Here is a 21,762-nt window from a genome sequence, read left to right as displayed (position 1 = left end):
AGTGCTGCCATGTTTCATTAATGGGTCAATAAGAGTGATTTTGCTTCCTTGTGAATTATCTGTAGGGGGTTAATTGACCTGTCAATCAAAAGCTGCGATTACTTCAACAGCTGTTGCATTATGTGGCTTTTTAGACTCACCGTAGCCCCCTGCTGAATAGGACTAAACTGCCTCAAGTGTTATTACAAGACATGGAACAAAAAGAAGCTTAAATACCAGAAAAGAACAAGTCATATTTGTGATTGCTCTATTCTTAAACTATAAGAGGTGAGAAGACTGATCGGATAGCAGTTCCAAAATAAGATAATTAATACAGTGGAATTGTAAGTATGGAGTTGACATTAAAAGTTCATTCCAAAGTACCTAGCAGCCTCTTTACATTCATAACAAGATAGGTGAGCGCTGTGTCAGACTAGAGGCTTGTTCCGTGACACTAACATAGTGAAAAGCCTGTGTTCCAGACAGATGTTGAAAGCACACTTTTCTCAAGTGACGTCATCTTTTCAGAGTAACAAAGCTATAACATCACATCAGCATGATTTGGTAGTCGCAGTGATTTTTTTCCAGGGGCCCGTACTGCAGAGCTCGCTCAACTTCTAATGAATTTGAAGGATATCAATTTGAACAATCTTTAACCTCTTTTACTTTTAAACTCACTTCTTGGTGATACCCTGTGAACTGCTGCTATGGGAAGCGGTCTGTAAATGTGTATCACTTGTGGTTTTAAGGCACAGAGAACTTTCCAGCACAGAAACATTGATATTTATCTGTGTGTGAAACAGATAAGAGCTTTTAAAATAGAAAACTAAATAAATAACGAGGCAATAGTGCATGCTGGAGGTCTCTATAATACTGTTTGGCTGGCTGTCGCAGCATCCAAAAAAATGGCTGACTCCATGGAAGCAAAGGAAGTGACATAAAAATACCCACTCCCAGAGCTCTCTACTCTCTCTAAAGACTGAGCTCTATTAAATTAAATGACTTGTCTTGATTATCTCTGTCAGCATGATCTAGAGTCTTTAACCACTGCCATAGAAAGCTTGGGAATGATGTGTGTTTTGTCTGGCACCATTTCTGTCATAACTAGAGGCTCTGAACTCTTTAGTCACCTCTTTTACTTGCATAGCTGGATGAAGAGTTTTCCTTCTGCCGCTGGACTTGGTTTCATCAGCACCTTTGACACTTTCTGGGCCAGACTCAATCATTTAAAACTTGATGGGTTCAAACTGCCACTTTTATCTTATATATATTACATATTCAGTCTGGGCTTCACTTACATGATAACAGCTCTTGTCAAGGTCTCTAATAATCGGCTGCTCACATCTGACTCTGGGCTGGTTGTGTCTTAATTCTGCTTGATTTTATCCCAGCTTTTGATACTGCAGATCACAATATGTTAGTGAGCCATTTGAAAAAACTGTTGGCATCAGTGATGTGCTGCTGGATTGGTTCATTTCATATCTTTCTAGCAGGTCATTCTCCGTAAGGATCAGTGATGCCTCTTCTTTTTATGCATTATTGTCTTACAGAGTCCCCCAGATCGTCTTTGATCCTCCATTTTTTAAACAACCTACATACTTCTGGTTGGACGAATGCTTCAGAAACACAGTATAGATTTTCATTGCTATGCAAACAATACACAACTCTATGTTTCAACCTGGTACTATCGATAACTTATACATTAGGTCTTGTGTAGAAGAAGTTAGAATCTGAACGTCTAAAAACTTCCTTAAGCTGCATGACTAAAAAAATGAATCATAACTGCACCTTCCTCCCATAGCTCTGGTCTATGTCTTGAAAATATTTGCAAAGAGGCTTGCAATTTGAAGATAATCTTTGACTCCATTGGGTACACAGGTGTCTAATGTCATGATGTCCTGTTTCATTCAGTTTTGACAGAAATCAAAAATCGTACCATTTCTGTTGCAGTCCTATTTAAAGAAGGTCACTTGTGATCTTATTTCTTCTAGAACTGATTACTGCAATGCACTTTACTCAGGCATCAGTTACCGTACCATACACAGGCTGCAGTCAACTCTGAATGATGCTCCAACGGCTTTTAACACAAAAGGAGCGACCACGTTACACCAGTCCTTTGCACGATTTCAGTAGTTACCTGTTAGTTTTAGATTTGATGTTCAGATTTCATTGTTGGTTTTTAAAGCTATAAGTAGTGTGGGCCCTGTCTATATCTGTGTAAAGCTGTCTGCCACAAGTTTTGTAACACAAATTTATATTTTTGGGCTTTATCGTGTGCATACATTGTGAGTACATTCACAGTCTCCATAACATTGACATTTGCAACTTTACAAAAATAAATACGTTCAGCTGTGAAAAAAACACAACACAGTAGCAGAAAAACTTGTGCTTTAGTCCCTAACACTGTGTGTGTTATCATTTGCTACTTGTACCATCATTCTGACAGTTTATGAGAGAGACATGGTTGTGTACACAGTGTGGTGTCTAGATGCACATTAACCATTCCTTTTACTTCAAACACACTCCTCCCAATCAAGACCATTATTATCCCAGGCCTACTGCAGGCTCCCAAAATATCAGTCATGCAGCTGTCGGCACCTCTCGGCTCGGCAGCTGGAAAGGCTCTGAGCCACTCCCCTACTTTCTACACTGATTCTGCACCCTTGTCCTTGAAGGCAGGGGACTAAATAAACTCCCCCAACATCACAGTGTCAGTGTCAACAGTTTATGTTTGAATTCTTGTCAAAGCCACCTTTGCATTGTCTGTGCGCTTATGAGCATACAATACTACATAGATACATGTCAATAAAAATCAGCCAACGAGAAAGTAAAGCCGGGTACACTTTCTAGTTTTAACTGTGTTCACTATAAGGATGAAATCAGTTGGTTTACAAATCAATGCGATTTGGAAACCAAGAACGAGTGTAGAAAAACCAGTGTAGTGATCGCTAATAAGAAGAGCTGGATATCTTGTTAGAAATGATGTATGCCTACAAACCCCATTATCGTCTCCTTTCACTGATAAGAAAAGATAAGATAAGATAAGAGAAAGCTTTATTAGTTCCACACGTGGGAAATTTTTGGTCACGGCAAAAGTACAAGAGCAGTAAAAAATTAAGAGAAAAACAATAGAATAGAATAACATACTATACAAAATAGAAAGAATACTATATACAGTGGGATAAGTACTATACAAATAGAATAAAATACTTTGTTACATAGGGAAAATTGCACATCCAGGAGACCGGGCGAGAGTTACAATTGTGTATGAGATTTTTGTGTGTGGTCCTCTGCAGAGACCATGTTGTAGAGTCTAACAGCAGTAGGGAGGAAAGACCGGCAAAATCTCTCCGTCCCACATCGTGGGTGCCACAGCCTTTCACTTTTCAATCCATGGTTGTGGGTGGTGTAATAACCATATGGATATTTTAAATCACTTTTATTAAATCAGCAGTTATTTGTACTAAGTAATGTAATTCTTCAAATATTATGGCTTGTGAGGTAACAATGAGGAGAAAAAAAGTCAGGAATTAGAAAATGATTTTAAAGACGACCAAAAGAAAGACACCTCTTCACGGTGACCCTTTATGGCTGGAAGCCCTGAATCAAAGTCAGAAGCTGAAATACACATTTAAACCATCATATTTCTGCCAATTTGTTACACTTGATTCCACTCTGAAAGCAAATGACATGAGGAGAAAGAACATATGGCATGTCCTCTTGAGACTTCAAGGCAATATAAGACAAATAGATAGAGTATGTGCTCTGGAAAACCTCAGCTACTCTCCTATGGTTAGGATAATGTATGACTGCAACTAATCCAGCCTTCTGAGCATGGGTTCCTTCTTGATTTTGTGCCAAGATTTGATTAGAAACAGGCTTACTACATGTCTGGATCCCTTTTTCTTCCTTTCCTTTTTTTCTAACCATTTTCCTCTTTTTCTTAGTCCTTTGTCTGGTTGAAGCACTTTCATAGGCTGGATAAAAAGTTACAAGCTAAGATGATAAATGTTCATAGTACATTAGAGCATGCTCAAAAAATGGATCTACAGAACCTGTGAGAACACTGACTAACAACACAATCCTTTTCCGACATGCCTAGACCTTCGTCTAATAAGAGCGACACCATAATATCAACTCTAGAAACATTCTTCCTGTCTTCATGATCCTTGACTTGTCCCTTCTTGCCCCCAAGCAAGCTGGAACCAACTGCATGCAAGATTTAAGATCAGAGACCAACAACATGAGACTGCAGCTTCCAGGAAACTTGGAAACAACATTAAAGAGCAGAATTTACTCTGGATAGTTAGCAGCGTTTGCGTAGATAATATTAACAGTTTTATGCATAAAACTCCAACTAATGCTTCACATTTTTAAACTGTTCTCTCTGTGGATAGAGATTGTAAAGTCCACCAAGTCTGTATTGAACTACCCCAGATAGGTCACTGGGCATAGAAAACATTAAAGACTTACTCACAGAGTATATTTTACAATTTATTTTTGTGGGATAAGTTACTAGGAGCAGCATCTGATTCTATTTAGTTTTGATGGTTTGCGATCAAAGGTTTTTGTTCTCAGAATAGTTGCCAAATCACAATTATGTCTCTCCTCATTTGGATTCTCATTTTCTTTCTCTCTTTGTTTTTTTTTCCTCCCTCTGCAAGACAAAAGCAACCAAATAATTCTGAATTTTCCATCACGCTCTCCAAATCCCTCCTTCCCTAAATCCTAAAACAATCTCACTCTCTTCACCACTAGGACCCCACCCACATACCGCCTCTCTTCATTCTCTCACACTTCATTCGTTTCTCTGCTTCAGTGCAAAGCCAAACAAGCCAGCCATTAAGCTGAGTATAGCGCAGGAAGTGGGCCTTCGGGCCAGGCAGTACTGTTTACATGAAGCTTGTCAGGTTTCAGCGGCACTTTGAAGTGAGCAGCACAGGAGACTGTCTGTCACTAGGCAAAGGCCCAGCACTGCTCCACTGACTCACTCACATTCCCCCCATTCATCTGAGCGGAGAGAGGCAGGGAGGGTGGAGACAGAGGGTGTAAAAGGGCAGAATAGAGGAGGCAGGTAGATTTATGGTTTTCCCCCCTTAGAGTCTCTGTTCTTACCTTTAATCACTTTTACCCATCTGTTATTACAACCCATCTTTATTAAACCCTTGGTGAGGATATAAAAAAGACAAACATCAAGTAAATATAACAACCCATTGGTCGCGATATAAGTCGAAAAGGTAACTCAAATTAGAATATTATCCAGAGAGGTGCAGACTAACTCACTCACTAACAGTACACTAACAGTATATACTATATGCATGCCTCTAGCCAAGAGCTTCTGCTCTGAGGCACAGGGATCAGCTTTCTCTTACACATCCATCTACTTCATGACATCACTGCAGAGACGATTGGGTTTCAGCCATAAGCAGCTTGGGGGATTCCAACTTGCTACAATACACAGAGAGTCCAGAGAAGTAACAACAGCAAATCGGAATATTTTTCTTCCGCCTTCACCGACCGCACAAGCGGGAACATTTTCACACCTATGCAACAGCACAGGCTTGGCTTGCCAGAAGATTCCCATTAGTTTACACAACAGGCAAAAAAGTTTCTTGTTTTTGTTCAGCACTTGAACGCAATGTTAATGTACATGTGTGAAGATGTTCCCTGCTGCATTCTTACATGGTGGCATTAGTTGCTTAGGCACCCCCCCCCCCCACACACACACAGATGTTAAATATTTTACAATTTACTGACAGAGCAAGTGATTAACAGGCGAATTGTGTTTATACTGACAGGCTCAATGTACGTGGATTCCTTGTATTTCCCTGGGGGATAGTTCTGTGTTCAATAATCACTTTAACTGTTGCCCGTCAGTCTGAGGCAACAGATGTTCAGGTGTGATACAACCCTCACCCCTTGAGAAAACACTGTGGCTGTGCTTTAATTAAAGAAGATCACACGTTAACAACAGGGTTTAATTATTAAAACAATACTGAACACATATAAGAGCAGAAAGATGAGAAAAAAAAACTCACACAAAGCATGATGTTCCTGTTTAACCACCAGTTCAAAATTCATAGTCATGAGTTGATATCGGTAAATTCCGCAGAGACTCTGCACATGTTTTCCGTAAATTAAGAGTAACAACACAATGTTCTAATCTATAATCACAAATTAACAGAAAAGGAAAATGCAAAAAGAACAAAAAAAACAGGCATGTCTTTGTCTGCGCTTGTGGCATTCATACAGTGCAAAATTACTTAGTTTGAGTACACTAGCAGATAAGGTAAAGTATTTACTTTTTAAATACAATAATATAATGTTGTGTTTTTACAAATACTATTTACAATTTTGTAAAACTGTACATGAAATGTTTTTGCAAGAGTTCAAAAAAATTCAAATCAGTCATTCAGTCTGTGTTCTATTGTCTGCTGGATCATCACTCCCCAGAGTTTATGGAGGCTTTGAGAAAGGAACCAGAGAAGGTGAGGAGAGCAATCAGCACATGGCATCCATAGCCATGATTGTTATTTGTTCACACACTCAGGTTCAGTCTGTGTTTATCCAGCTTGTGTTTTTCTCAAAATCCAACCCTCAGTTTGGCATGCAAGTGTGACTAGAAAGCTGAGGCAAACACAAATGCTACAGCTACTCACTGTGCTACTTACCTATGACATGAGGTATAGATAATAAAACAAATAATAATCCCAGCAACACTCATGTGCTTTCACTCTACACAGTGGTCTCTCCGTGTTTGCCATTTGTCAGCCTTGTGTAAAACTTGTGCCAGGAGTTCAGAGTCTTTCCAGACCAGATCCAGAAACCAGAGGTGATGCCCACTATCAGGGTCATCAGATATTTGATCATGAAGACGGTGAAGTCTGGTGTCATGTGGGGTCCAGGATGCATAGGGCAGGGAATGGCCAGACTCCTGCAGTTGTGGCTGACCCAGCTGTGCTCCCAGTGGGGCCGAAAGGCCTGCTCATAGAAGAAGCATGCAATAACAATGGTGGCAGGTACCGTGTAGAGCACGCTGAATACCCCGATCCGTACCATTAACCGCTCCAGCTTCTCCGTCTTGGTGCCATCGTGTTTCATGATGGTGCGGATTCTGAACAGTGACACAAAGCCAGCCAGCAAGAAAGAGGTGCCGATGAAAAGATAAATGAAGAGAGGGGCCAAAACAAAGCCCCGTAGAGGATCCAGGTTGCTGAGACTCACAAAGCAGACTCCGCTGAGCACATCACCTTCAATCTGCCCAATGGCCAGGATGCTAATGGTCTTGACAGCTGGCACTGCCCAGGCTGCCAGGTGAAAATACTGAGAGTTAGCTTCAATGGCCTCGTGGCCCCATTTCATACCTGCAGCCAGGAACCAGGTGAGCGATAGAATGACCCACCATATGGAGCTGGCCATGCTGAAGAAATAGAGCATCATGAAGAGGATAGTACAGCCTTCTTTTTTGGTGCCTTGGACTATGGTCTTATAGCCATCAGGGGTGAAGCTGTCATTGCACGCCACCCTATCACTGAGGAAGAAGCCTGCTATGTAGGCAATGGAGACCATAGTGTAACAGCCAGACAAGAAGATGATGGGCCGTTCGGGGTATCTGAAGCGTTGCATGTCAACTAAATAAGTGGTTACTGTGAATAATGTAGATGCACAACAAAGCACAGACCAAACTAGAATCCATATGCGTGAGAAATGAATTTCTTTATCACTGAAAAACATTTTCCCACCGCTCCTAGATGACTCACAGGGAGCGGCACAGTCCTTCTCTTCTAAAAATTTATAATTCAAATATGGGGGAACTTTAAGAACAGACGGGCAATGGAATGGCCTTCCACGTGGGGGGATTATGGAGACATCCGACGTTCCTGGAACAGATATAATCGGAGGGACGGTGGCAGTGGAGGAGTCATTTTGGCCCACGCAGATTTGTCCATCTCCCAGCACAGGGAAGTTTTCGCAGCGCAATCGGTCCGGCCACTGAAAGCCAAACTTGTTCATAAGAGCCTCGCAGCCCTGCTTGGCCCTCTCACAAATCGATCTGCATGGAGGAATGGCCTTTTCCAAAACTGTACAAACAGGCGCATACATGGAACACAGGAAGAATTTCAACTCTGGCGAGCACTGTACCTTCACGAGCGGGTAAAACTGGTGCACTTCGAGCCCTGCGTCCTCCTGGTTGGAATGACCCACTAAATTGGGCATGATGGTTTGGTTATAAGCAATGTCCGTGCACAGAGGTATCGAAATCGGCTGACAAAATCCATGTTCCGGGACAACTATTCCGTTGTCGCCTTGATACTGTGCTGATATCAGCAGGGGCAGCAGGACCGCAAAAAAAAAAGTTTTGCAAAAACGCATCTTCCCAAGGTTAAGTATCAACTACAGCCTGATAAAGTCGCTGTAGATTTATCTAGTGAGCTCCTTCGTATTATCAGTTCTCCAGTAACAGCAAGTCTCTATAGGGGGGGAAAAGTTGCTCCTCTCTTTGTTGCTTAGTCTCTGCTTAAACACTGCTGGCTGACTTTTTTCTCTTCTAAATACTCAAATTCCCTTCGGGCCAGCGTTAGTGAGAAATACGCCACAACATCCGGTACAATCTTTCAAAATAAAATCCCAGTATGATTTTGAAGAAAAATACTTGAGTCTCAGATATTTTTGCTTTAACACCCGCACCAACACCATGACCACTATCAACAGTAACAATCAGCATCATAATCATAATCATAGCTTTGGTTGAAGGTTGAAGGCAGACAATCTATGCAGTTTCAATGGCATCTGTGGCATCAGAGCCAGAGACTCTGGAGACATTTGAGTCAGGAAGTGACAGGGGGTGACTGAACACATGTATTATTATCATGGACAATCCATTTCACCTGCTCCATTCTTCACTGTGGAGGCAGCAGGGCTGATTCTCTATCAGGCTTATTTGTTATTCTTCATTCCCACTGTTGTCTGTGTCTATGATTTATGGGATATGTGTAATTTGCTCTTTTGCACAATCTGAGTCTAATTTTAAGTTCATTTTAATTTTCTTTATCGTTATTGCTTATTGTTATACACAATTAAGACAAAAACCTTGCAACCTTCTTTTTTTTCTAAATTATAGTGTTTTTTTTATTTTCATTTTTATTTTATCTTATTTTTTTATCTCGGACCCACATTCTTGCATGGATTAAGAGGGTTCAATATCTGACCTGAACAACCTGCACCCATGGATTACAAATTTGGGGGTTCTTTTGTTCTTTTGTCTTTTGTCGACCAAAATCAGTTTTGTTCCGTTTAGGCCCACTAGAATGCGCATGCTCTTAATTTGAAGGAACACTTTCTTGTCTACTGGTTGCATTTTGAGACGCTTTGAAATTGACTCCACAGCTGGAGTGGTGCGGTAGAACAGACTTTACAAGCGCCCCTTGAACTAAAATGTAGATAGGAGAAGGGTTTCGTGTCACTTTCAAGTGTCCATCAGTAACTCAGTTTGTTTGTATGTACTAAGCTCATAATATCTTCATTTTAAAATTAATTTAATTGACAAACTGCAGACCTAAAACTGATTACTACCACTTATATTAGAAGAAATGATTATTATAATTGAGATAGTATTTACATGTTCTGCTTAACATAGCCTTTATACACAGTTTCTGTGTAAGGTGTTTTTTTTTTTTATGTTAGCACCTGCCACACCATGGTATAAATTATGGGGGAGGGGATGCCACTACATGTTGCTATGCCCCTTTATTTTCTGCTTGATGTTAATTGGAGTAAAAGTATAATCCCTCAGCCTCAGCCAATGTGCTTTCAGGTCGCGAGGACAACATCGAACATCTCCTGGGTGGACTTGAGGACGGCACGAGAGGGATTAAGGCGATGACTGTCGAGAAAACGGTTAAAACTCCATAAGTTCGCCTTGTTTGACTAAATGCGGGTAGGTGTGTTTAAACGGTACATTTTGCGGACCAAAAAGTTAAAAAATAAAATAAAATTAGAAAAATTTTACTGGTAAAAGCGTTAGGCTAAAGCTACGGGTTAAATTAGCAAAGTCATCATCAAAGTTTGCTAGCTTATCCAGTTACATAAACGGCTAGTTAAGTTTGCTAAGTTGGCTAGCTGAAAAGTTGCCTTTTCCCGAAAAAGTAGTTTGCTAATGTATTTTCCATATCTGCTAAATGTCTAAATTTACTATGCAAGGCTTTATAAAAATGTTTCGTTCTTTGTACATTGCCAGAGCTGTAACCGAGTACTGAAGAACCGAAGGGGAGTTCAGAATGGCGTTTGATGGACGTCAGAGCGCATTTGCAAATTCACTCTTCCACAGCTATCAACGTCAGGTAAGCAGGAATAAGCAGCAATTTAGGCTAAGGTACTTTGCATATTTGAAATATCTCCATTTCTTAAGAGTTTATGATAGGCCAACTCACTGATGATCATTTTTTTCCTCCATAGTTAACCATATTGGTTAATTTGTGTTATGGGACAAAGAAAAAAATGCAGTTAATGCCAAAGTTTTTTTTTCTTTGATTTTTTTTTTTTCTTTTTAGTTCAGATTAGAACTAGGGGTGGGTTTTTATAATCGATTTATCGATTAAAATCGATTCTGGCTTGGATTACGTAAAATCGATTCATTAAAATCCTGAATCGATTTTTTAATATAAATTTATTTTGCCCAAAATGACAGAATCTCTGGTGAAATCTCACAAAATTTCAACAACCACCAAACAGCTAAGACAGTAAATGAGAGCAGGTACACGGATTCTGCACAAAGACTTAAACACACAGCACAACCCGCGGATCAGAATCAGTTAGATGTCGCCTTTCTCACGGTTGGGGCTGAAAGCCGACAGCTCGCTGATTCTGATCTGTCTGCGGGTCAGCGCTTTGTGTTCACGCCCTTTATGCGCTGATTCCAAAGCTGTTAGTTTGATGTCTCTCCAAACAATATTGACCGAACCAGCAGCAAAAGAAGATCCAAACTACGCTTCCCATAAACATCGTCATGTATTCACTCTTACTTTTACTGTTTTGCTTCAACCACGATGCACAGCTCTCTCTCTCTCTGTACTGTTTTCTTCATTATTCGCTTGCTTGTTATGCACAAGTTTACAGCGCTGTCGGCCGCCGATTTTTTTTTTTTTCGTTTTATATACTTCCGAAAAGAAAACCTAATTTCTGCCGTTCAATACTGAACAAATTTAAACTTTTTGAAATTATGCAAAATGCAAAACACTTAGCCATGTCTCTAATAAAACTGCTGTAACTTCAGAGGTAATGTTCATGTGTTGATTAATGGTTTTCTTTCGTTTTTGATGTACTGCAGAATATTTTTATAAAATCCAGGCCAGAAAAATCACCTTCATGTTTTTCTGTGTTTATCTTCAGCTACTTTGACACAAAGGCATCTGCTGTGATGCTCACACCTTTGATAAAGTCTTGCGTGTGTCAGCTTCCTTTTTATAGATACAAAAATGTAAATGTATTGATCTGAATTATAATATTTCTGACTGTCAAAATTTCCCAGATTCAAATCGAATTAAATCGAATCGTGGATCGAATCGATTCGGGACCTTGTGAATCGGAATTGAATCGATTCTAGAAATCAGTGACGATACCCAGCCCTAATTAGAACCACATTAAGGAATGAAACAATATGTTTTAATTATGATCTCTAAAGTTGTGCTTGCAATTCTTGGAAGTTTTTCTTTCTTTCTTTTTTAAGTTCTTTGTATCGCATAGAGATGTTTTAAAATCGTCAAATAAATAGATCTACCCTGGGGTTTCTTCCCAGTTGGATGTACTTGTAAACCTTCCCAACCACCTTAACTGGGCCCTTTTGACATGCAGGAGCAGGGGATCTACTCCAGGAATTCCTCTGGACGTCTGAGCTTCTTAACTTGTCTTTTAAGTCTGAGCCCAGCCACCATATGGAAGAAACTAATTTCATCTGTTTGTATTCATGACCTCAATTTTTTGGTCATTATCCAGATTACCTGATCCTAGGTGAAGGTTGGGATATTGATAGATTGGTAAATCAAAAGCTCTTTGTTCATTAGGCAGTCCAGTACTGCTGATGCCCCACCGCTGGTCCAACTTGCACTCTGTCTTCCCATCACTTGTGGATAAGATCCCGAGATACTTGCTTCTTGAACCTTGCTTAAGGCAGTCTCTCTCCCCCAACACAGAGGGAGTATACCACCGTTTTCCAGCAGAGAACCATGGCCTCAGATTTGGAGGTGGTGATTCTCATTGCAGCCATTTCATGCTTGGCTGCAAACTGCTCCAGTGTACGCGGGAGGTCACGCTTTGACCTTGCAAAAATCCTCTGTGGTATAATATGAGATTCCCAAAGTGAGTGACCCCCCCCCCCCCCAGCCTGGCTATGCTTTGAGATCCTGTTGATGAAACTCAAGAACAGGATTGGAATCGAGAGGCGACCCTCTCACTCCAACACCCACTGAAAAAGTTGCTAGGCTTTTGCCAATATATTTTAGTTCAAAAACTGGCAAATAAATTAACATTGTAATTTCAAATGTAATTATTTGAAATGATTTCAATTCCGTATTTTTACAGAGTTAAAATTGTCTGTGAAAGTTTTATCTTAAGTGTTGTAATTTGCATTAGTTTGCCTTATATGAGATTGGATTCTCTTTATTTCAGGTGGGTGTTAATGCGGGAGGTGGAAATGGCAGTACAGTAGCAATACCCTTCATTTCCATCCCCGGTGTGTCACAGCAGGAACAGGACACTGCATCCTATATGCCCTGGTCTTATTCTACTCAGGATGATCCTTATGAACTCATTAGATGTGCCCAGCCCAGCATTAAAAGCAGGTATTCACCTAAATGAAGTTGTAAGCAGTTTCATTGCTATACAGCAATGCTTGTTCAATCAAAACGGCTATTTGTTATTTCCTAAGAATTTATTTTCTGTTATTTTAAGGAAACCCCCTGAAAATGCTGATTATGGTGGTGAGAGTGATCTACAGGGTCTAGTGTCAAATATTTTGGATGATGCAGATTCAAAGGATAACTTCTACAGTGAAGGGTATGTCATTATTGTGATGCATGTAGTAGTTTACTTCATGCTATAGTGTGCATTGTAAAATTTAATAATCAACAGAATAAGATATGTGAAAGTTTTACCTGCTTAAAATAGTTTGTGATTACTGTCACTAAAGGAATTCCTCAATTCCTCTTTTAGGACCCTACCTACATGCAATCCCATCTGGTCTCCAAAGACATTGAGTGAAGAACTGCTACAGTATTTAGAATCTGAGGCTAAAATGCAGCATAACCCTTCCTTTACTCCAAACTATGTATCTCAGGAAAGTTTCAGTAAAGCACAGCATCGGTCAGGAGACAAAGATGTTGGTGAGCTAATGCAACAGTCAAATGGCCTTGTTTCTAATCGACAGTGGCTTTTTAATGGAGAGAGCTACCTACCCCATCCCCAAAAGCTGCCACCAGGTCTACCAGTACCAAATGCTGGAAGCAGCTATACATCACAGATGCAACAGAACAAACATGTCAACATGTCATCTTATAATAAAGGAGTCAATGGTCAGGCTTTTAATAATTTTCCTGACATCAGTGACATTTTTAGACCTCAAAGTGAAAACAACACACCTTGTTTTGAATCTTTCTATGAAGATAACTACATCCAGGACAGCATAAAGCCAAATGGTAATGGGCAGTATGTACCAGAACACATTAACCATCTGGTCAGCAGTTTTCAGTCATTAATGACACATGGGAATGATGGCGTGTATTGTGGAGACCTGGGAAACATGCATAAGCAGATAGTGGGCATGGACCATGAAGACAACGTGGCTGAACATTGGAAAATAACCAGTCCTACAATGTCAAGACAGAATTCTCCTGGAAATCAGATTCCAAAACAGCTGATGGGGGAATTGGGGACAGTGCAAAGAGAAAGAAACAGAGTGAAGAAACAAACATTCAAAAAGGATGGCTTTCAAGATCTACCCAATTTCTACCCTCAAAGCACAGAGTATGTCCAACAGCCAAAGCAATTCCCTGCACTTTTAAATCCCCCAAATCAATACCCCAAAAAGATGGTGCATAGAGAGAACATAAATCTAAGTACAAACCAGTATTCAAAACATCAGCTGCAGAATAAGACAAAATCCCAGGTTCAGAAAGAAAAAAACAAAATGCAAGCAAATGGATTTCTAAGAGAGGGCTTTGCTAGGAGGCCCCAGTTCAACACTTTCATGAGAGAGGGGGAAGCACAGCTCCTTTCACAAAACCCATACTTTGACTTCCAGGAGACTGTGCAGTATAAAAGATTTGATGGTGAAAACGGCATGGTCAATGCAGGGAATGTACAGCAGTTCATGCCCTTAATGTATCCTGTAAATGACCCCAGGAGGTACTCGGGGATCCCTGTCAAATCCAACTTCAGCTCTAGATCTACACAGCCTTATGCAAGTAGTGTTCCTGGCATGGAAGCAGATGATGTGATTCCACTTAATGAATCTGCAGCTTTCAACTCCTACCTCAGCGAGATGAGGACCCACAGAAGGGACAGTACTTATCATGGAATGGCCTCAGCAATGACAACTTCAGTGTTAAGGAATCATGGAGGACCAGTGATTCAGCTTTACTTCTACCTGGATGAGTGTTATGAGCAGTGGAGGTGTTTGGAGAAGGAGAGAAAAAGGGTATGCCATCAAGTCCTGATTTTGTGTTAGAGATTATTAAGAGTAGAATCCCTCTTCAATCTAAAGTTATAAAAAAGTTTATTTTATAGAAATTGAGTTAATGAGGTCATTTGCTCAGCTGATGAAACATGATACAAATACAGCTTTTGTGTGTGCAATACAACTGAATTATACCAGTAAATGTATTTTTGATCAGCTTGGGTCCAGACATCTCTCTATTGCTAATATTTAGCATCAGCTTGAGATAAATCTGTTTGCAGCTTATGATGTACAAAAATATTTTGTTGGTATTTATAAAAAAAAATTCTACCCTTTAAAAATTTTTAAGGTTGTCATATTCTTGTATATTTTCTATTTTAGACAGAAGTCATCCTTACAAAAACATTTCTTGAGAAAAGAAGTCCAGCAGTGACCAACAGTAACATGCCCAAAACTCCACCAAATCCCACAAGAGTTGACCACCTCATTGTTAATCAGATAAAAGAACAAGCAAAGGTGAGAGCCCTGAATTTAATGCTTATATACTGTCACCTACAGGGGAATTTTATCACAGCAGTTGCCAGTTGTTAACAGTTACAGGCAACTCAGTTTCTACATTTGTTTAAGCAGGGGCACTAATTAAAAATCATACATGCATATAAAATACTGCCCCAGTAAGGCAAACAGTTAATCTTAATTGCTTCCTTACATTGTATTTATAATAGATGGGTTTAAATTGTGGCCTTGGTCATTTTTTGTGGAGTGTGTCAATTGCTCAGACCAAACAAACAAACAAAAACCCCATAAGTGGCAAATACACTAACATGACCTAACTCATAGTAGTATACAAAAGTCTTGAGCCACCAATTTCTTTTGTTTTTCTTCCAAGCAGCCAGACTGTCTTGTAATTTTTTTTAAAAAAAAAGTGGTTTTCAGCAGTATTTCTCCAGGGTTTATGAATGCCTTTTAAAGTAGTCATTTACACATGCTTTCCAATCCAGTGCTTTAACATGATCATTTCTTTGGAGGAATATTTTTTTGTTAAGCCTTATAGCATTAATCTATGAATCATTCAAGGATAAAAAGCCCCCTAACTCTGGGGCTTTCCACATAGAGCAGACAACTTAGGAAATAACCAATTTTAAATTGTGTCTTTAGACACTTTACTAACAGCCTGTTTTTATATGTCTAAATATACATATCATATACATGCATATCTATCTATATATTGTATTTTCACCTATTGCCTATAGTCAGAGCAAAATTAAAAGAAATTAAATGTTTTAAGACCTTTGGACATTTTAACTGTAAACCTAGTCAACTTCAATATTAATTTTTTTTTACATTTTGTATTATTTTCATGCATGATATGTCATCATTCCTTGGGATTGGTCTTTTATTATATATTTTTTTAATTGATCTTTTTGTGATGTGTTACAGGTGGCAGGTCTTCTGGAGAAAATGGAGTGTCTATGTGGTGTTCCCCTTCCAGCAAACATCCACACAGCCCTGAAAAAGAATCATATGGCCATTTGTGTCACACAGGCAAGATGTAAGGAGGAGGCTGTGAACATGACCAAGCACCAGTGGCAGAGACCTAATTTCACAAAGGACCGAGGTAATCCACGTATTGGTAGACAATGTTGTATGCATGTTCCATGTTGCATGTCCTAATGTGTTCTTTTTCACAGACACCTTGTTGGTGGTCATGGCTCTGAAGGATCTAGCTGCTACCACTAGGAAGCTCTGCACAGCTCTGTGGTGTGCCCTCCAGATCACACTGCCAAAACCCATCATCATCCAGGATCATCATATTATCAAGGAGGACGCAAACAAGGAGATGTGCCCTTCTTCATTTGAAAGATACTCTTTTAGGTTATAATTTAGCAAACGACAAGTATGAGTTGAAGATAAAATTAAAGTCACTCCACATTGCCCTGCTTTTAAGTGTTCTATAACTAGCAGGGTCAATGAAACAAAGGTTCTTGTAGTATTACCTAACTGAAAGTCAAAGCCACATTTTATCTGCAACACAAAGATCACTGCAGAGTATGAGATGAGCAATTTAAAAGTGCGATGACTTCATTATTTGGTTTCAGAGAGCTTCTTTCGTTGTGTAGGAATTGCATGAAATATTTTATCCTGCTGCATCTTAACTTAATTTCATTCAATTAGTGTCAGACGCAATCAACACAAATCTTGCACCATCACTGTTGTATTTAAAGGCACTATTTATGTAGAAGATTTCAGTGAATCTTCATTGTTTTACTTATTTATTGGAATGTAATGGAACCTCAGTTCTGGGTATTCCCAAGCAATAATTGATTCTCAAGGGCAGTAGCTTAAAATGAACATGCTAATTATTAAAATGCTTTCTGAAATATTCCAACTGATTTCAACAGCTTCAGTTTCTCATATTTAACTTTAAAATTCTACAATGAAAAGTTTTTATCTGCAATTTGGTGCCACTAATGTAAATTTCTAATAAAAAAATATAGATTTTAAGTTTTAATCACACTTCCAGCTAGAAACAAGGTATTAACAGACATATCAGTGGGATGTTAAACTCTGAAAACACTGAAATGTTCAAAGACTTGCTGCATATCAGTGTCAATAGTTTTGGATAAATGTTCAATTTAGTATTTAACACTTTAATTATTTGTTATTAACTGTAATCATAATTCTGTGTTATGTGAAATGTAGTCTTAAGTGAAAATATGGTCACGCTTTAAAGTGTAGCATCTAAAAAATTGAATGCATTAATCAATTAAAAAAACGTTATCAGTGAATTGAGTTTGTCAGCAAGGGACCAAAACATTAAGGCATTACAAAGAATTCTCAGGAAATACTCATTGTGTCATTTCTTCCCTCGTGTGCTTTGTGAATGAGCAGTATTGTTTTATTCCTGCTATTTTAATGTTTCGGTTGAATTTTTTCTTGTTGTTTGAACTGAAAAAAAGCAAAAATAAAGCAATTTCATTGTTGAAAAGTGTTTTTTTTTTTTTTAAAAGATGAACCGTAAACATTCAAAATGATGATACAGAATATATTTGAGGTCATTTACAACTGCTTTGTTCTTAAAAAAAAACATTGAGTTCTTACAGCAGCACATGCCTTTAATCAAATGTTTTGAAAAATGAAGGCATTTGCAAGTTGTGGCAAAGGATAACAGGCTCAACTGTTGAGTTAAAACTATTTGGGTTTTTCCCCCCCCCCACGATTAGTTCAATTTCAGGTTCAGCAGTATAATTTCATCATTTCAGGTTAAACGTACTTTTAGCCAACTCAAAGCATACTATCTATTTGTTGGAAAAACTATATTTGGCAGACTTGAGTGAAAATTTGACTAACAAGGGATTGACCATGTTCATCATTGACATACAGCTTTGTTTTTTTTTTAAACATCATCTGTTTAACTCTGAAAACAAAAGACATTTTTATTTTTAACATAGTTTGTTATTCACACACACATTATGAGCAACAAACAAGGGTCTGATGTGGAGGGTGTTCAGCTGAAAAAGAGCCAAAGACTTTTTTCATATTGTAGCAAAAATCTTTTTTACAAAGTGTCCTTTCTTTTGGTTTTATCTTTTGCGTTCACCCTTCTGTGTACGCTTCTTCTCCTTCTCTTTTCTGTCCTGTTTAGCTAGTTTGTCCTTCTCTCGCTGCATCTTGTCCATTTCCTTCTTCTTTTGGGCTTCTTCGCGAGCCTGGTCCCGCTTTTGCTTTTGTCTGTTCATCACCAGCTCCACGTTGGTGTTTTTGAACAGGCCTGACACTTTGAGTAAAGGACAAGTGGAAGAAAACTAAAATATGTACAAATCATGGTTATGCATCAATTATCCATTCTTTGGGTTAGACTTGGTTACATACATTTGTAAAATATCTGCACAAAGGATACTTTTATCATTTCCAGTGATATGTCCAGTTGTTGGCTCCTCTTCTTCAGCTTCAGTGCTTTAGTCAAGGAAAGAACTGACATCTTAAGGGTTATGACTGCACTGGATGAGACAAACGGTTTCCCTCATTTCCTTTGCATGGTGAAAAATATGGATGATTGCCAAACTGACTGCAGACTTACTGTTTTTTCAATCAATAAATCAAGGATATTCCTCTTCGTCTGTTACATTAGCATATTGAGCGAGAAGGGCTTCTTTCCTTTTCTTGGACTCCGCAGACGACACCTTCTGCTTCACCACAATCTGAGCTTGTTTTTCTATCATACTGGCAATGGCCTGGACCTCTGCTATAGAGAAGAAAGGACAAAATAAAATGTGCTTTTGCTTTTTTAGATTTTTTTTCCTCTCTCGCTGTCAGTATGAAGGTTTACTAGCAGATGGAGCCATGAGGGCAATCTGTCTCCACACAGCATAACACTTCCTTATGGTTATGTACATAGTCAACATTCTCATTCCAAACTCAAGCCTACATTCTGGTTTCAGCATTTCAGTCTTGGGGGCTGCTTTTGTTAGTGTTTCCAGGAAATCTCTCCCTTGGGTAGAAGTGTCACAAAGCACTCTGCTTTAAACTCAAGGCAAACAATCTTCAACTCATAGATGTAATGCTTCTGTAAGTTTAACCAGTATTAAAGACAGCCTAAGTAGCAAGCTGTCTTTTCCCTTTTCAGTCTGGATTTAAATAAACTGATGAATCTGCCATCTTTTGATTAATTTATTCTTGTGTTCTTCGTAGAGAAGATATACAACTTTGATCGCAGACTACAGGCTTACCTGTGATTCCTAGATTTTTTTAAAAGCAGAGTTGAAGGTAATGCCTTAAGCTTTCAGGTCCCTCTTCTGTGGAACTACCTCATAGTTTGGATGTGGGAGACAGACACCCTCTCTACTTTTAAGAGTAGGCTTAAAATGTTGAAAAGGTTATATTTAAGGTGACCCTGAACCATCCCTTAGTTAGGCTTCATTAAGCTTGGCTTGCTGGGGGGTTTCTTATGATGTACTGAGTGTTTCTTAACTCACCTCTTTTCACCCTGTGTGCTTACACACCACTATTGCATTTTAATCATTAGTAATTATTAAACACTGACTCGCTCCCATGCTTTGGCTTTTGTCCTGTCCTGCTTTCCCCTTACTCCCAACTGAGTAACTCTGAGTCAAGGACAATAAATATTGTATCGGGAATGAATCAGAGTCATACAATACCATCATCAGCATCCTTTTTGGCTGCAGATTTGCTGCAACACTCTTCCCACTGCTTTATGATCTGTTTACAGACATCTTCCACTGTGTTCTCCTCCTGTACACAAATGACAACGAATTCAAGCAAGTCACACAGAAGTTACAACTCAAATTCTGACCTCACTACATAAAACATTTTTTTCAGGAGCAGTGATAAAACAAGAAGTTTAGATACGTTATTTTATCAATATATAACCTGCACTAGGTGATTTACTGTATTTTTTCTGAGCCGCAAACGTAAAAACGTCTCGGAAAATGTAGAATAGCCTTTATTTGTTACGTGGTGCGCATCATTGCGGCTTAAGACCACATTCATCTAAAACCTGGCAATTTCTTAATGGGGTTTGGCGAAACAATTTGACCTATATTACTGCTGGACCTTAGCTAAAGAAACTTAATAGCATCTACGGTCGATAGTTAGTGCCACATATAGAGGCTGACATCAGCACTGTCACTTGGTAAGCTACCAGGAGACCGACAAGACGGACAGCAACAGACGAGAAAACACAGCCTTGTTGGGAGAACCGAACATGCGCTTCGAATATTCACCAGAAATGCAGATAAAATTCCTTGAAGCGCATCTTCTTTCTCCTCGTCGGTCTCCTCCTCTTGTAGAATCCCTAAAATGTACGCTCCATACACCTCACGATCCACTTCTAACGAGTCCAGTCGATCATTTAGCCAGCTTTCAAACTCCCCGGCGTCTGTCAAGGGCGCAGCCATCTTGGCCCCTTTGGGTCCTACGATGCAGCTCGGCTGTCCGTTGTCATTGCCTGTGAAAAAGAAAAAGTTTTAAAGGTGTTTGACAATTCAGCATTTCAATACAAAGGACAGAAAAAGCGCGACCAAGGTAATGAATCGTTTTTATTTTGAAACAAGCTAATACACAAATGTAGCAGCTGATTGACTGACTATATGAACTCACTCATGAAATCAAATTTATCTCTCGATGTTGCTTTGAAAGAAATGCTGAGAAAGTTTCTTTAATTGTAGCATTTCTGAAACATAAAGAAAACGTTTATGCAGTCATAGAAATGTGTCTTTTTTTACTTATAACTTTTGTCTCAACATTAATTTAAGCTGTAATATTTATTCACAGCGTGACACTATTAGCATTTTTTGTATTCTTTTGCAATTTCTTCTGTTTTCAGTAACAAGGTTGTAGTTAAACTGAGACGAAAGCTGTCGTCGTTTAATGAGAGAAACTCTGGATCCATTCCTCATACAAGTATCTTATAGACTGTAATTTCTAGTCTTTCCTAATTTCTGTCATTACCTTACCAAACCACCACACGAAGGGTCCCTACACTTTGCCCCCTGCAGAGTAAATCATGCACACAGATTATAGGCGTGCACCTATAAAGCTAAATTACAACTCGTAGTCTATGAACACAGGTCTTGTCAACTGTCCATCTGAATAACATTTTCTGTGATAACTTTATCATGCTGCTTGTTAAATTGATTTAGCAGCCAAAAATGGAATCGGTGATAAATGCCCAGCATTGGCAGTCGCTTAAGTGCCCTGGGATACTGCCACGAATACCAAAGTTTTTGATTGAAAATTAATGTTTGATTGTTCCGCAGTTTATACAAGTACTTATGCACTCAATCACGCTTTGAGCAGGAGGCGTGCCAGTATTAGTCTAATTGAAATGCTGATTTCCAAATGAGCTATTCTTTGTAAACTCGGTGGGCAACTGGCAATCAAACACCTCTTGGCAGAAGACAGTCGTGATCAAAACATACCAAAAATACTAAAGAACTATTTGTTTCCGCCTTCTAAATTGGGACAAGTCATCTTTGAAGATTAATTTGTGTGATTATAAACCTCTGTGGAGACGATTGCCTCAGTAGCAATGAGGCTATAGGAGAAATAATTGACGGAAGCAATTTTCATTACTGCAAAACAGATGTTGCATG

The 21,762-nt window shown here is 39.1% G+C and overlaps 3 protein-coding genes across 5 annotated transcripts; 1 reads left to right on the top strand and 2 right to left on the bottom strand.

Annotated features, from left to right (window-relative positions):
• Positions 1–5,943: 5,943 nt before the first annotated feature.
• fzd2 (frizzled class receptor 2) lies at positions 5,944–8,485 on the bottom strand. Its single transcript, XM_006810052.3, has one exon. It carries the CDS (start codon positions 8,350–8,352, stop codon positions 6,715–6,717), a length of 1,638 nt encoding a protein of 545 aa, XP_006810115.1. The 5' UTR covers positions 8,353–8,485; the 3' UTR covers positions 5,944–6,714.
• A 1,308-nt stretch (positions 8,486–9,793) lies between these two features.
• Positions 9,794–17,636, top strand: meioc (meiosis specific with coiled-coil domain). Of its 2 annotated transcripts, XM_087839952.1 has the most exons (9): positions 9,794–9,916; positions 10,217–10,319; positions 12,643–12,815; positions 12,925–13,029; positions 13,186–13,355; positions 14,490–14,668; positions 15,029–15,163; positions 16,088–16,265; positions 16,339–17,636. In XM_087839952.1, exons 2-9 carry the CDS (start codon positions 10,257–10,259, stop codon positions 16,527–16,529), a joined length of 1,194 nt encoding a protein of 397 aa, XP_087696078.1. In that variant the 5' UTR covers positions 9,794–9,916; positions 10,217–10,256; the 3' UTR covers positions 16,530–17,636. The 2 variants fall into 2 exon arrangements, with proteins under 2 accessions (XP_087696078.1, XP_087696077.1); XM_087839951.1 differs by having other exon boundaries at positions 13,186–14,668.
• A 43-nt stretch (positions 17,637–17,679) lies between these two features.
• ccdc43 (coiled-coil domain containing 43) lies at positions 17,680–21,153 on the bottom strand. Of its 2 annotated transcripts, none has more exons than XM_006798227.3 (6): positions 21,119–21,153; positions 20,392–20,615; positions 19,807–19,900; positions 18,758–18,890; positions 18,549–18,601; positions 17,680–18,419 (listed from the first exon to the last, which is right to left on the bottom strand). In XM_006798227.3, exons 2-6 carry the CDS (start codon positions 20,563–20,565, stop codon positions 18,232–18,234), a joined length of 642 nt encoding a protein of 213 aa, XP_006798290.2. In that variant the 5' UTR covers positions 20,566–20,615; positions 21,119–21,153; the 3' UTR covers positions 17,680–18,231. The 2 variants fall into 2 exon arrangements, with proteins under 2 accessions (XP_006798290.2, XP_006798289.2); XM_006798226.3 differs by having other exon boundaries at positions 18,758–18,893; positions 21,119–21,148.
• Between the last annotated feature and the right edge of the window lie 609 nt (positions 21,154–21,762).

Source organism: Neolamprologus brichardi, chromosome 4 (assembly GCF_056152115.1).
Source record: "Neolamprologus brichardi isolate AB-2024 chromosome 4, ASM5615211v1, whole genome shotgun sequence".
Taxonomy (NCBI): domain Eukaryota; kingdom Metazoa; phylum Chordata; class Actinopteri; order Cichliformes; family Cichlidae; genus Neolamprologus; species Neolamprologus brichardi.
Note: the sequence above shows the minus strand (reverse complement) of the source record. Positions and strands in the feature narration are given on the sequence as shown.